Source organism: Enoplosus armatus, chromosome 18, assembly GCF_043641665.1.
Source record: "Enoplosus armatus isolate fEnoArm2 chromosome 18, fEnoArm2.hap1, whole genome shotgun sequence".
Taxonomy (NCBI): Eukaryota; Metazoa; Chordata; class Actinopteri; order Centrarchiformes; family Enoplosidae; genus Enoplosus; species Enoplosus armatus.
In genome coordinates, this window is record NC_092197.1 from 2,094,321 (window position 1) to 2,110,304 (window position 15,984).

The window sequence follows — 15,984 nt, forward strand, 5'->3', positions numbered from 1 at the left end:
TTCAGAACAAGGCATTTATTAGCAGATGTGTACGTGATTGTAAGCGTATACAAGACTAACAGGGAGGGGGAGGATACACCATTTACTCACACCTTCACGTTGCTCTGCCAAATCCTTAATATAATAGCAAAACAAAAATCCAACTGCTCACCACCTGCAGTGCCAGCAGTCGTCCATCAGTGCTCCGCGGTGACGTCTGTAAACTATGTCTGCGCTTGTCTCATTGGTTATTCATTATTATAGTAGAAGATGCTCATTGTTCACAAACTGAGAAGATGCTGAAGCTGAGGATGTTGTGGTTCATGAGACTTTTCTTGGGGGGTGGGGGGGAGTGGAGAGGTTGTGGGTGTCTGAGGCGGGAATGACAAAAACATGAACACAAGACAAATCTGATCGTATCTACTGCAGCTGCTCTTAAAACACACGGACGTCCTCCCACGCTGTTCTCTGAAAAGGCGACCTCCACTTTTATTTACATTTAGGTCCAATGTTCGTCTGTGAAGCGCACCTGTCGGGGCGTGAGCTGCTCGCTGCCAACGCAATATTCTACGGAGCTGCATCTTGGCTGAAAATAACTGCCTGTACAATCAGATCTGGGTCAAAGACGACAAAATCCTCTTTATGTTCTGGTCCAGATTGAACCAGACCTCAACATAACCTAAACATGCATTCTAGCGTCACTACGGACATGAAAAAGATCTTGTCATGATTTTTCCTCGTCACGCTGCTCCATGTCTGTTTTTGTTGAACATCCATATTAAAAGATATTCGCACATGGTCTCTTAAATAATTCTAATCAAGTCAGTCTTAAAAGGATTGTGATTATTTGATCCACGCCTGATTTGTTTTTGTGCTGGAACAACCTGATTCCACGATAGACATGTTTACAAGCACCACTTCTACTAATATTAAAAATAATAAAGAAACAATAGCGGCAGACAATTCAGTTTCTTTTTAAAATGACCTGCTTATTGAACTCATCCCATCACTGCTGTTTATAATACTGCAACTATAGAGGTGGTTCCACCTTCAGTACCAAAGCCACACACAAGATACACAAAGCAAAAAAAAAAAGAAAGAAAGACGACGTTGACAAAATAATTCTTGAACGGGGAAAGTTCAGTCTGCAGGTCTCCAGGTGTCCGTGTGTCCACAGAGTGAATCAGTTTAATGTAAAGTTGTGCCTGTTCGCTCTGACGGAGAGAAACAGCTGGAACAGCAGCACATTGTAAGAACTTTCCTCCTTAGTGTTAACAGTCCGTGCGTGTGCGTCTCTTTGTTTTTCTGGTGAATCAAAGTGAAAAACAAAGCGGAAACATAACTGACAAACAAACTGAATAGTGGTTTATTGTGTCGTACTCTTTACTATGTACAATAATTTATTAGATTAGTTCATCTAAAACTGCGTATTCTTTTTTTCTCCCTAATTTGCTCTATTTTTTTTTTTTCTTTAAAAGGAACTTTTTCTTCCTCATTTTCACGTATAACTGTATAAAGTCACGAGTTCACTTACAAGCCTGTGTGCTATAAGAGTTGCAAATGTCCCAGAGGTGAGTGTTGAAGTGAAAGAAAAAGAGAAAAATAAATCCAGACGGAGAGTTCAGACGCTCAGAGAGAAATGTAGGAAAGGAAGGAGGTCAGTAACGACGTGTGCGCTCGGCGGGTGGAGTCGGGGGTTTGTCGGACCGGCAGGGGGGGGACGAGGACTCGTGGGTTAGCTCGTAGGCTGACAGACGGTGGTGTGGGGCATGGGGGGGGGGGGGCTGATGGTGGGGGGTATAAGTCGTCTTTATTTTGGGGCGTGTGATGGGGTTCAGATCTTGAGGTTCTTTATAGTTTCTGCTCTCTTCTTGAGCAGATCTCCCACCTCCTGTAGTGAACGCAGGTAACTGCTCTGCACCTTGTCCATAGCAGCCTTCATGAATGACGCTTCCTCCTGAAACACACAGAGAAAATAAAATCATGCTCGATGCAACACGATGTTCTCCGCTCCTGTCGGGGCCTGATGTACGACCAACTACATGTTGTAATGGTGCTGCACCTCATGTCCTCAAACAGATATTCACTCCAGGTTCAAACTGCTGTAATGTGGGATTAAATAGCTTGTTTAAATTCAAAGTACTCACGTCTTGTACTCTAAAATTCATTGTCCATCTGCTGCTAACTTTGTTAAAGTTAACATTACAAGCTGCTGCGTGTTTACACAGTAAGACTCTAGATATTTACTCACATGCTGACGCAAAAAGCAGGTGAGACTTGAAAATAGTGTGAGCAAAGTCGTCATCATCTGCAGGAGCTAGCAAGGCTAAAGTCGCCCTGCTGCGTCCCCTTTATCTGTCCCACTCCCCCTCTCAAACTGACTGGACACAGGAGACCCTGGCGATTTCGTGGGGTCATCCTGCACCCGGCAACGACGTCACCTCAGGGAGCAAAAAAACGTCTGACCCCAGCCACGACGTCTTTTAGGACTTCAACATATTACATGTTAGTTCGATAATGTTGAAACGTTTTTGATTTTCCGTCTTCGTTGGTGCTCTGCAGCGTTCAAAATGGAAACAAGCGTGTTACTGACGCTTGTATATTGTCACTTCTCCCAAAGCGGCCCAGAGGCAAACAAAGATTAATCTGTAGCTTTGATTCAGAGGCCGTAAAAACAAAGATGAACAGAGAGTTTATATTCTGCTCTCTCGTACACTAACCTGTGGGTATCCTTCCAAGGTTAAACTGGCCAGTTTAAGGGCCGTCATGCCAGTCTCTTGCCCCTTTATATGCTCCAAAGCCTGGGTGAGCAGGTCCTGCAAGCTCCCCGACAGCTCCTGGAACCCGCACACCACCGCTGGCTGCAAGAGACACCAGAGACGGACGGTTACCGTTAAAGTAGTGAGCAGGTGAGCGAGTGACCGCGGACAGACGAGGAGGATTCAAACTGTACCAGAGCCGTGTTTGCATCCTTTTTCTTCTTCTTCTTCTTCTGTAGACTAGTCTTGAGTGGTCGGAGGATCTTGGCACAGTGACTAGCCATCCACAAGACTATGCACACCGTCTGTGCAGAACAACATTAATACGTTACACCTTCGACACATCAGATGCAGTGCAGCGAGGAAATCATGCGTCTCTCTGTGGAGCGGAGATGTCTCACCTCAACAAAGAAGATTAGGTTTTCTAATAAGGTGGGATGGGTTTTTAATTTGCCCTCTTTCATTTCCAACAAATCCCCTTTGCATTTATTCAGTATTTCTGTGGACATAAAGAAGACAACGTGAATCACGACAGACAGAATAAACCTCTGCCGCTCACTGTGCTCGAGGTTCAGCTGCTAACTCACCTTGAAGCTGAACTACTAATGATTTGAAACCGTTACAGATCTGAGTTTGAAGCTCTGACGACTCGTCTGAGAGGGTAAAGAGAGAAGAAGCGGTGAGCGTAAAAGCATCAGGAGACTCTTCGTCTGCTTCATGTTTCTGCCGTCTCTTCTTACCAAGTCCGGCAGTCTCCAGCTCCTGGAGGTGGACCGACAGCTGGAGGGCCGCAGCCTGGCACTGACAGCTGCCACTGGACAGCGCTGAGGCCAGGCGGGTGGAGGGTGGTCCCAGGAATGGATACTGGAAAACAACACAGACACCATTACAGCAAAGTGCTCCACACATTTCTAGCATCATGCCATACAAAAGTACTGCAAAGATTTGAATATTAATATATGTAAAAAGTATGATTATTTTTTATTCCAAACTGACACTCAAAGTCATTTTTAGGGAGTTAAATGAACACATATCTACTTAACTGCAAAGTTTTAAGAGAGACATAAAAAAGGAGCCAAATTATACGTTTCATTATTGAGCAGCCAACATCCTTCAGTCGTGGCTTTGGTTCCAGGAGTTGGTGGATAAAGAAATCCCCTTCAATCCAACATCGCTGAGCTCTCTAATCTGTGCCCGGCTGCCCGTGAAGAAGCCGTTTTCATGGACGATCCTGTCGTGTTAAGATTTGCAGGTGTGACCTGCCTAAAAGAAGCTAGTTTTGTCAGAGTTTCTCCAGTCGAACGTCTTCCGATACCTACATGTTACACGTCTAAATGTATATTTCTATCTCTTGAGGCCTTGTGGAACAGAACGCCTGAACATTCACCGTCTCAAAAGGGTGCAGCATCCATTTTAAACCAGACAATTCCTGCAGCTGCATCTCTTTCCATAGACCAGATTAAGCTGCAATGGGAAGAGGAAGGAGGCTCACAAATGTCACACGTGTCTTGGCAGTTAGCGGCTGGTCTGAGATTGATGTCTCTCATCAATAGACATCAGGCCACCACAGTTTAAAAAGGACCTCATAGACTCCATCACCAGCAGCAGACTGGCAAAACCTTCTCTCAGGAGCAGATAAGACCTGTTTTAGATCGCCGGTGTGATCCAGGCCTCCACAGACATGTTTTGGTCATGTCCACAGCTAAGCTAAGCTAAACTGTAGTTGCGGGCTCCACTGATGGAAACAGACTGCACCGTCGTCGTATCATTAACGCTGGCTGGAGGATGTAACGACCTCAAACTCAAAAAGCTTAACGCGCGCTACACAAGGCTCAACCAGGAAGTTTTAAAAGATCTGACAAGCTTTTCTGTCCTGATTTAAAAACTGGACAAATCCCCACGAAGGAAGAGTTTACAGCCTGTATGTCAAACACACCTGCATGCGTTTCTCTGCTATCTGAGCGGCTGTCTGCAGCGTCTGGTTGAGCTGAGACAGCAGGCTGCTGAGGATCGACGTCTTGTCTCCCACTCCGTTCTCATTGGTCATCTCAGAGTTCTGTTGCGAGGGGGCGTGTCCCAGCGTGGCCAAAGAGGTGAGGAGGCGAAGTGTTAGAGAGCGTATCCTCAGCCAGACCGACTCTTCCTCTAGAGACCGACGTCGGTGCTCGTCAGTTAACTGTCTGTGGGAGGACGAGGACGAGGACGAAGAGTTCATTTCATCAACAAACAGTATGGAGGAGAATTACTTGTTGACAACCTTTATTCCACAACAAACATGAGGCTAAACTAAATAAAAGGCAACCTTTGGAAACAAAAAAACTACGACTACTAATAGTTTCAAGACTTATCATGAATTATAAACCTCTCTTTAGGGTCCCAGCTGGTAAAAACAGTAAGGTCTCTGTTGTCCCTCATATTATCCCAGGGGATGTCGTCCTCCTCTGCAGACAAAGACATGGCCTTCACACTCTCCTCCAGACTCAACACGCTGGAAGGCAAAAAAAAACAAAAACAGACAACATCCAAATGAAGAATTCCACTCCACAGCACAAGCTGCTATAATTTAGAGTGTGTTTCGAGCATATTCTCACATATCGGCCTCAAGGAACAGGTCCAGCAGCATCCTCTCAGTGCGGACCTGAGCAAAGTGCAGCGACTGGTTCAACCTGTTCCTGAGAGCAATGAACTCTGGGATTTTCTCAAACGCTCCGTACTTATACGCCTGGATGATATACTCTGAGGTCTGGAGGGAGGAGAGGACAGATAAATTAAGCGAACAAGGTAACAAAAGAACTTGTGACGCTGGCTTTCAAAGTGGGAGGGACTTACATCTTTCTGGTTAGAGTGGAAAAACCTGAGGGAGAAATTACAGGACTGGGAGGCTGCAGCAAACTGACCCAACGACTCAGCATAACGTGTTAACAGAAACCTGAAAATTCAAAAAGAAAAAAAAAAAGCATTTTTAGAATCAAACGCTGGTCCGGGCTCGTGTCTATCAAACATCTCAGAGGAGGAAATATTAGTCGGACAAAAATCCCATTTTCGGTCCTACTTTTAGGGCTTTAGGAGCTGCCAGGCATTCAGGCAGAGACACAGCTAAGCTTATTAAAAGATACCGTTTTTTTAAATCATCTTTTATGATTTCTCTCCACAAAAACAAGAAGGTCCTCGCGACTCATCAGAAAACAGGGAGAACGCAGCTTTGTCGGCTGTGACAGAAGCACTGCTGCTGCATCATTTTCTCAACTTTATTGACCATTTTTAAATTGTATGTGCGTTTAATTTTTAATCCCGCCTAATGGCTTATTGGTAAATATCAGGAGGTTTAAGCACTTCATTTTTGCCGTCACAGACTGAAGCAGATGCAGTAGAAGGGAACTGTGTTCATGCACCGACCCTATGGTGTCGTGCTGTACGTGCTTGGCGTCCAGGCTGGAGTACAGGTCCACTACCGGCTCAAAGGCTCCCAGGTGACAGTAGAGGAGCAGCAGCAGCAGCTTGAACTGGGCGTTGGAGGGACTGTGAGACAGACCCTCCTGGAGGACCCCCAGACCCTGCCACACCATGTTCTCATCCCCTATAACACACAGAGAAACACGATCAGAGACGTCGTCACGGAAACAGAGACACATCTGGAATAAGAGGAGGACAAACTCACCGGTCTCCGTCCATAAGTCGACGTATACGTGAGCTGCCATGAGACAATACATATCAGAGAACTGCAGCTCCGTCTTCAGAGCGTTCATCCCTGTCAAACGGAGATAAACAGGCAGCAGATGCTCAGAGTTTCTGTACCGACACCAAAACTTTTATATCTAACAAAATAAACTAAAACGTCTCAAGTCTTTGACAAACATGGTTTAAAATCTATTGTGCGCTCAGAGACCGGAAAGAGACACTTTCCATATGCAAACGTCTCGCTGCATGAACGAGTGCAGAACAACAGGAACAACATTTCCACACTCGCTTTGCGTGTGAAGGGCTTAGTAAATATGAGTTTGGCTGCTTCTCAAGAGGATGATGACCGGTCTGTCTGCACATCTGTCTCTCAGCAGGTGACCCTGAAAAGACCTCTGTGCTCCACGATGAACTGCTTCAGACTTTAATTTGGGCTGAGAAACTCAAGCAGTCTTCTGGTCTGATGAATCTATATTCCATCAACAACTACTACTACCATTAACACCTTGAAGCCGGAGCGCACATGTAGCACCAGACAAAGACAGCAGCAAGACGAAGCTCCCTGTTGTTTTCTTTAACAGTAAGGCTGGTGCAGGTCTTTATCGCTCCTTCTCAGAAACTCTGGAACCCTTTTATTGACTCAAGAACTTGACTTGCATCGTGGGAAGGTAAACCGTTCTAAATGTACTGCTCTCTGATGGCCTGAGGGCTATTGGGAAAGAGTTTGCAGCACTCAACGTTCACACACACTTGTGAGGAGCATTACTTTACACAATTAGCCAGCAGTGGCTGCCTGTAGTATCAATATAAGGACTAGGGAGGGGATTTCCTTTATCTATGTATTTCTGTTTAAACTAGGTTTTGTAACAGACTTCCCAATCAGAGGGGAAGCAAATCGAGGGTGAGCAAAGAAGAAAAAGAGGAAGCGCCTCTGAATATCTAACATCCATCAAATCATCATTCAGCAGTGAAATTCAAACAGCACCATGTTGACGGTGTTGTCGTCTCATCACGTACTCATTTTTTTAAATGAGTATAATTTGCCTAAACTTTTCTCACGTTCTTTTCCCACGATGCTGTGAAAACGCAGTCAAAAAGAGACGTTTGGTTCTTGGGACGACTGGTTCCTAAAAACGCTTTTACTGACTTACTGCCATGACGATGAACCACTGAGAAAATGTGGTCGTGGACAAGGGCTTCCATTCTTCTGGCCACTGAGCATGAAACACGGCGCATTTATACTTTGTTGTTAAAGTCACAAATCTGTCCGGTTTGCGCAAGTGTACAACAAGATTTTCTGCCTCTGAGCTCAGAGTACAATCTGATGATCCTGAACAAATGCCAGAAGGTCTCAGGATGAATAAAAGTGTTCTTACCAAACTTGAGTCCGTGACGATAGTGAGCTTTGAGCTCCGCGATAAGCCGCAGTTTTCCATCCACGTCGAGCGAGTGATGCAGGCCGAGCGCTCGACTCAGCTGACACGCGCACAAATGCCTCTGTAGCGCTTTGGTGTCGTCTGGAAAAGCAAAGCCCTCCTCTCCCTGCTCCCCCAGTGGAACCGCTTCACTCAGACGGTTAATGAACTAAAAGAAGAAGAAGAGAGAAATGCGTTTCACAGCGTTTTCACAAGAGTGAATCCGGGGCTGCTGTAGCTGCGTCTTACCTGGACATGTAGCTCAGGAGAGAGCAGATGGAGGTATAGTTTCAGGTCGGTGATGCAGCAGGGTTTGTCTCCAAACTTCCCGAAGAACTGCACCATTAGCTCTAAAGGGTCGCCTGTTTAAAGTCACATACAAGAGGATAAAGCACCTGGAAAAAAGGTGAAACTCAAGAGAGCAAAAGCAACTGTGTGTGTGTGTGTTTTACCTAGCAGGCTTTCTTCAGGACAGCCCCGGTCTCTCAGTCTGTGCATTAATTCAAGCCGAGCTAAATAAGGTCCTCTGAGTGAGCGAGAGTCTTTGCCGTCCTCCCCTTTAATCCTCTCCTCCACAAACCTCACCACTTCAGCCACAGTGTGATGTACCGAACCCTCCGAACAGCTGGAGACAGACAGACAGACAGACAGACAGACAGACAGACAGACAGACAGACAGACGGTCATCGCTGGATAATATTACATTCATCCTTCCAAAGTTTAGACTTGCCCAACAGAGCGGCACCACAGGAGCTCACAGTAAGAACCCTCTGTACTCACTGCTCTCCTTCCTCTGGCGGGCTCCACGACTGATCAATCAGGTGGAAGAGAGAGTCAAAGTAGGAGGGATAGAACTGCCAGTCGTCAGGACTAGAAAGAGAAACACAGGTTTGGAACTTGTGCTCATCTGTAGTTCTTCACACAAGCTTCTTACAGGCGGGTGAGAGCCTGTACTCACTTTTTGAGCAGCAGCTTGTGGGCCAAGGCGTTACACTCGGGCCAGCGTTGTAGTCTCTGGTAGAGCATCATACACTTGTTTTCTCTGCTCTGCAGCTCGCTGGTCAGCTTCTCTGTGGGAAGACACACACATATAAAAGATATTACAAACTATTCATGTGGTTATTAGCAGTACTTCCCATGCGTGTCCTGCTGTTTCACAGCGTTTTGTTTCGCTACAAACACTGAATAGTGGATATTATCATGTTATTGCGTCAATGTTTTGCTGCCTCCTGTTGCTCTCTATGATGTGTACTATGTTGAGAATGCTGCGTCTTACTGTCCTATACTTCTTATTATACTTATTATGCGTATTTCTTAACCACTTTGATTTGAAAACGTCTTGCCAACAGGACTGCAGCTGAGTTATCAGACAGCTGGTAACACTGTAAATGAAGACAAACTAAACACAGTAATACACATACGTACCCCCAAGTGGGCCCCTGATCACTTCGAGAGCCTCGACACACTTCCCCAAACGCTCCAGGATCATAAAATACAGCTGCACCTGCAGTCACACACAAACAGCCGTAAACCACTGGAAACAGTAGCAGCAACTCTGCAACAGGTAGTCAGAAATAAACGCATCAGCTCGGACAGAAGACGACATCTTTTTCTGGGAACTGCTTTTGAAAAAGTCGGGGGTCGTATTATATTTGAGGGCTAAACATTTGTGTTTTGACAACATCAGATATTCTCTGCGAGTACCGGAGTGACACCAGGCTACAGAAGAGCGTTGCATTATGGGCGGTTTGGAGAGTTAATCAGGAGTTCCTGACGGCTCGTGTGACACGTTCTGCCGCCACGGAGGAAACAAATTCCTGATAAGAGAAAACGAGTCGAGGCATCTGCAGAAACATCTGTCAGGCTAAACGGGAGAGTGTGAGCGTGTGACGGACGGACCAGCAACACAAAAGGGGAATTTACGTTCTGCTTCAAGGAAAGTACTTCATGTCTCGCTCTCACCAGGATGAGGAGTCGTCTGAAAGTGTTTTGCATCTTCACAAAGACTTTTGTCTTGTTGTCTTATTTTCGGGCCAATACAGTAACATACTGTAATTTGACTTTAGTCTGTTCTGTTCACAAGACATCGACTTCCTGTCTGTCCATCCTGGGAGAGGGATCCCTCCTCTGTTGCTCTTCCTGAGCTTTCTTCCATTTTTTCCCTGTTAAAGGTTTTGTTTTTTCCTTGAATCAAGGGTCTAAGGATAGAGGGTGACGTATGCTTTACAGATTGTAAAGCCCCTTGAGGGAAAATGTGTGATACTGGGCTGTATAGATAAAACTGACCTGAATAAATATAAAGATGGAGAACCAGATGTAGAGCCACCGTCACTAAAACTACTAAACACATGGTATTTCTAAAAGGTCAAATAAAGCTTCCTCACCTCTGCTTCTGCTTCGATCTTCTCCTCCTTGACCATTTTCTCCACCATGCGTTCAGCCAGAGGCAGGAACATAGTCTGGGCCAGTTTTTCATCTTGTGCTGAGATGGCCTGAACAACAAACAACACGGCATCTGTGTTATTTCCAGAATAACATTCAATGAAAGTGAAAGTCTGTGTGGTAAACGCCGGCCCATACCTGCATCACCAGACTCATGACAGACCAGAAGTAATACGGATTCTTGGGGATGATTTTATACAAGGCCATTCCTGCCTGTAAAGGGCGAAGATGCAGTCGTCAACATCCTCTTCATTATTCTGATTATGTGTCCATCTTTTTAAATTACCAATGGAGCACAGAAGCCACAGCTGTTAGTCATGTGTGTTTGCATGTTTATATGCAAGTGTGGACGTGAGCTTTCTCACCTGCTGCATCTTCTTGTACTCGCCCACGCGAGCGTACGCCATGAAGAGGTGAGAGTGGTACTCCTCGCTGAGAGGAACCTTCTTCACTGCAGCTTCGTACAGCTTGGTGACCAACTCCGCTGTGAACGACACGCACAACATTCAACATGCAGTCACCTCGGTGTTACCAGCCTTCAGGTGTGTGCGAGTGTGTGTGAACTCACGACGATGCATCTCTCTGTACAGTATCGTCAGAGCTTGTAGAGAGTTGTCATCGGTGGGCTCTAGAGTGGCCACTTCCTGGGCCAAAGTGAAAGCTTCATCCTGCTTTCCAGTCCGCTGAAGGCCAATAGCCTTCAGGACCTGAAGGGAGGAGGACAGACAAAGATCAGGGCTTACAGGAAAAAAACAGAGGATGTTAGCTACCCAGAAAATTACATTCACACGGGAGCCGAGCTGCTGTCTGGAGGGATGTAACTAAGACACATTTTCAGGCACGTGAATTTGGTTGTGACCTCACCAGCCACCTAATTATTTAAAGCATTAGAAATGATCAGTGTTTTTCCTTGAGAGTAACTTCCAGAGAAGCATAAGACAGATACAAAATCCTCACATTTAATCATTTTATAGTTTCTCACAATGGTTTTTGTGGTTGGGCTGAATTTGAAATCAATGTCACGACTGTGACGTTTGTAATGACAACGAATCTACATCTTATTAAACACCACAAGACGGCCTGTCCTCACAGTGGACCTCTTCTTCATTCTTTGAACTGAGAGACAAACTGTGACTCTGAGTAACACCAGCTTAACATCTCGTTAAGAACCTTTTCAGGCATTTCTTTGCTGACAGTAACTGGTTGTAACTTTGGGATATATCTGATTTTTTGCCCTTTCAGATGAAATAAAAAGGAGTAAGATGCACTCTGTATATCATCATCGAACATACAGAAAACTTTCCGAACTTAGAGAGGGTTTATCCCAGCCAGGGTTTGTAGTTGAGAATGGGTTCTAAATTGAAACTGGTCCCAAATTTACATTAACTGCTTCTCGATTCCGTCTACATTGATTCCTGACTACGGCCTAAACTTTCCAGTGAAATACTTTTCAGGTCTCTAAGAATATTCAAATTTAGCAATCTGTGAAAGGAAAAAAATCCATCTTTGGTTGAACCGCTCACAGCTCAGCAACCCGTACGTAAGATGTCACAAGTAGCCATTTATCATGTTTAAAAGAGTCATACAGTCAACAAAGTGGAAACCATTGAACTAGGAGGTTAAAATGTCCACGTCATTAATAGCAGACTTATCAGACAGTGCAGGGCACCCTCCAGATGTTCAACTCGTTGTGTATCTGACAAATCTATAACAAATGGGGTTTTTTCAGCTATACCAAAGTTACACACATTTTTAATGGCTGGTGACAGCAGGGGGGTCTTTTTATTACGGTCTAGTTGCCACCAGGTCACAGGTTTGACCCCCACAGCAGCATGTGCTCATCCCTGTCAAAGTGTCCTTGAGCAAACTGCTGCACTCCTCACTACTAAATGTGTGCATGTGTGTTTCTCTTAGACATGAATACAAAGAGAGAGATTACGACTGAGATCCTACTGTGTATTATACAACAGCTAACATGTCTTACAATAACAATCATAATAATAATATATGCAGAGATCAAGACTACATCAGTGCACTTGTAACTGTTTTGTATTTTCTTAGATCCGTGTGCCAACAGTGGAAGAGGCTTTGTGGGAAAACAAACACAACTCAACACTTTCTGTGTGTATTGCCCCTTAGTCACCCACCTTGGCACAGTGCAGGTCCTTGTGTTTCTTCAGCAGTTTGTCTGCCTGCTGTATTGCCATTTTATTGTTGCCATTATCAAGGTAATCTGGGGAAACACAGGGGACAACATTATTACATTAATGAGGGCGACTGTAAATATTAAGACTTGAATTCATTAAACATATACGTTTGAATGCAATGGGCAACAGTGACTTAGCAAAATGCTGTGTGTTACCATGTAAATCTTGGAGATTAAACGATTGGTCATTTAAAACGGACTAGCTGATCAACAGAAAATCTTTCTTGAACTGTTCTGACAATCGATTTGCTGCTTTTTTTTGTTTTACGGGACAGTAAACTGATCATTTTTGGGTTTCGGACTGTTGGTCAGACTAAACAAGCAATTTGAAGATATTAACATGGGCTTTACATAATTGTAATAGACATTTTTTTGCCATTTTATGGACCGATTAACCTATTAATAGAGAAAATAATCAGCAGATTGATGGATAATGAAAATAATAGTTAGCTGAAGCCCCAGTTAAGCCGTCACCATCAGTATATACATGTCTTTCTGAATGGTTTGTAAACGTTGAAGTATGTGCAGGCAGCCTCACACAAACAGAGACCCTCTTCAGGACAGCTGGGTGCCATAATTAACTGTGCCAGACAGTACACTGTGATTATGTCATGTCTATTCTCTCTGTTCAAGCTGTCATCACACAAGAACCAAAAGTTGACGAAAGTCTACAGAAATGTGAGTAACCTGGACTCACTAATCACTGAGATCCAGGGGTTGATCAATTCAAACCAAGCAGCACTGACTGATCCCAGCCAGGGATGAAACATGGAGACTTGCTGACTTATTTATGGTTTTCAAACTACGTTTTAATTTCACTGCAGCTGCGGAGTTGAAACATCCCTGCTGCTAAATGCTTTGACAAAGTTCCCAACAAAACCTGTTCAGTCTCTGTTTGGATCCGTGAAATACCGTTAAATTTCAGTCAGTACAAGGCTAACAGTTAGAAAGTATACAACTACTACTACACAGGTGCGATTCCTCGCAGTTCTTATGCATACTCATTGATACAAAAGGGCTAGAGTTAACACAGTGACTGTCCATTATTTCCGTTATTTAGCAGCTCACTGTTCAGCCCTCTTTCGGGGCTGTAAGAGGTCCGTGAGCTGTGACAGCTCCATGCTAGCTAGCTAGCAAGCAAGCTAGCTACCGCTCATGTACAAGAGTTAGCTTGAAGCATTGTCCTTACACTATTATGATCCTAATGCTAGCTGAAAGCTAACCGTTTAACATTTAGCTAGCTACAGATTCAGACTGGACGCGAACAGCTGATCACAACAGAAATGCCCGTCACCCCGAGGCACACAACCGGCACTAACAAACAACTTTTCCTCAACATGCATACAGCTGCAGCCGGTACATGAGCTGACTGGCTAGCTGACACATTAGCGCGCTAGCTAGCTGTCAAATAGCGACCGTTAGCAAAAGGAGAAAGCACTTCGACTTTGAGAATGAGCCAGACCGGACGACAAACATCTCCGGACCATTCAGTGCTCCAGCACCACCGAGGGGGTCTGTAGGTTTAACACACGGGTGCACGGTTTCATCCAGAGACCCGTGGCAGCCGTGTCCTACCCCGGCTCGGTGGCAGACCGGGTAAGGTGCACTGTCATTGGGCGCTGCAGGCAGCAGAGTCCGTGGTCGGAGCTGGTGGGGCCGCATCGCTGCCCCCCGACTCCAACACCTTCTACTTTTAACACATGCACCGATAGAGAGCCCAACAATGTTTACCGGACCTCCAAACACGCATAAACACGTAACTCCCCATTGAGTCCTCACCGTATATGGGTCTGAGTCTCCTGTCGTTGGGGTCCTGCACATGGCCTCTCGCCGCCATGGTTGAATTTACCTGCTGGGTAAATGTTCACACATGCGCAGTGTGAGCTGCCTCGAGGAGCGATTAAAGGCTTTTTTCCTCGCTGAAACTGTCATCTTCTGTGCACGAGCCTGTACTGCAGTACCACTGTGTGTAAACTCCAGATATGTGTAGTACTTATGAAGGGTTAGCGTGTACTCTGTCTGGTTTGTTGTTTTCCACAAAAAGTTACATTATCTTGTTAAAAAAATCTTTGAAATACCTCAACTTTACCTCTAAATTAAAGTACATTTACTCAAGTACAATTTGAGGTACTTATATTTGAGTATTTCCATTTTATGTTACTTTGTACTTCTACTCCACTGCAGTTATAACTCCACAACATTTAGCTGACAGCTATAGTTACTTTGCAGATTCACATTAATACAAAATATACGATCACATGATAAATTATAATGTATTGTTGTTATAGATATATGGATATAAAGCAGTTAAGATTAGCCTCACATTTACCTGCTGCAACAATAATGATGCTTTCTTATGAATGCATCAATAATTATATTCCAATAATATAATATTCTCACATGGGACATTCTGTATAACCTTTCATACTTTTACTTGAATGCAAGACTCAGAGTATTTCTACACTGTGGTAGTACTACTTTTACTTAAGTAAAAGATCTGAATACTTCTTCCTCCACTGCAAAAGGTTTTTGGTAATACCTGTACATGATAAGTGATATTATACTGTGTATAAGTATGCAGAAATGAGGACCATCACGGGCTACAGGCCGAGCAACAACAGAGGAGCTGAAGGCAGTGTGGACCGGGCCAACGAACTTAATCTGTTTTTCAACAGATTTGACTCTGTGGGCCCTGCTCAACCCCCCCATGACTCTTCCGCTGTCTGCCTCCAACCTTCACCTATTCCACTCCCCCCTCCCCCTCCTGCTCCTCACAGCCCCCCACCCCCCTGTGAGAGCTTTCCTCACACCTCGTCCCCCAGTCCACCAGGCTGACGGCACTCTTCAACCTGATGACTCCACCCCTCCCCCACCGGTCACCTCTACAATGTGCTTCACTGCCGACCATGTTAGAAGACAGCTGAGGAGACTCCACTCCAGCAAGGCTGCAGGCCCCGATGGTGTCAGCCCCAGGGTGCTTAAAGCCTGTGCCCCCCAGCTATGTGGAGTACTTCACCACGTCTTCAACATGAGCCTGAGTCTTCAGAGGGTCCCCGTGCTGTGGAAGACATCCTGCCTCGTTCCTGTTCCAAAGACGCCGCGACCCAGTGGCTCCAAGGACTACAGACCCGTGGCACTGACCTCCCACATCATGAAGACCCTGGAGAGACTCGTCCTAGAGCAGGCCCTTGGTCAAGCCACACTTGGACCCCCTTCAGTTCGCCTACCAGCCCCGACTTGGAGTGGAGGATGCCATCATCTACCTGCTCAACCGCGTCTACGCCCACCTGGATAAGCCGGCGAGCACTGTGAGAGTCATGTTCTTTGACTTCTCCAGTGCGTTCAACACCATCCGTCCGGCTCTACTGGGTGAGAAGCTGACGGAGATGCAGGTGGATGCCCCCCTCGTGTCCTGGATTGTCAACTACCTGACTGGCAGACCACAGTATGTGCGCTTACAACACTGTGTGTCAGACAGAGTGGTCAGCAACACCGGGGCCCCGCA

The 15,984-nt window shown here is 45.4% G+C and overlaps 1 protein-coding gene across 2 annotated transcripts; it reads right to left on the reverse strand.

Moving 5' to 3' along the window:
* Positions 1-1,526: 1,526 nt before the first annotated feature.
* Positions 1,527-14,339, reverse strand: naa25 (N-alpha-acetyltransferase 25, NatB auxiliary subunit). Of its 2 annotated transcripts, none has more exons than XM_070924840.1 (24): positions 14,259-14,339; positions 12,421-12,506; positions 10,842-10,980; positions 10,639-10,757; positions 10,412-10,486; positions 10,216-10,323; positions 9,257-9,335; positions 8,790-8,901; positions 8,612-8,701; positions 8,284-8,456; positions 8,081-8,193; positions 7,793-8,000; positions 6,397-6,486; positions 6,135-6,315; positions 5,568-5,667; positions 5,330-5,481; positions 5,101-5,226; positions 4,675-4,918; positions 3,479-3,602; positions 3,326-3,391; positions 3,140-3,237; positions 2,933-3,043; positions 2,700-2,840; positions 1,527-1,936 (listed from the first exon to the last, which is right to left on the reverse strand). In XM_070924840.1, exons 1-24 carry the CDS (start codon positions 14,314-14,316, stop codon positions 1,814-1,816), a joined length of 2,916 nt encoding a protein of 971 aa, XP_070780941.1. In that variant the 5' UTR covers positions 14,317-14,339; the 3' UTR covers positions 1,527-1,813. The 2 variants fall into 2 exon arrangements, with proteins under 2 accessions (XP_070780941.1, XP_070780942.1); XM_070924841.1 differs by having other exon boundaries at positions 2,694-2,840.
* Between the last annotated feature and the right edge of the window lie 1,645 nt (positions 14,340-15,984).

Coding starts and splice junctions, on each gene's coding strand:
- naa25 (XM_070924841.1), bottom strand. CDS start 14,316: ATGGCGGCGAGAGGCCATGTGCAGGACCCCAACGACAGGAGACTCAGA. Junction 6,487..7,792: donor TCGTCACGGACTCAAGTTTG/GTAAGAACACTT, acceptor TCCGTTTGACAG/GGATGAACGCTCTGAAGACG. Junction 3,044..3,139: donor ACCTAATCTTCTTTGTTGAG/GTGAGACATCTC, acceptor TGTTCTGCACAG/ACGGTGTGCATAGTCTTGTG.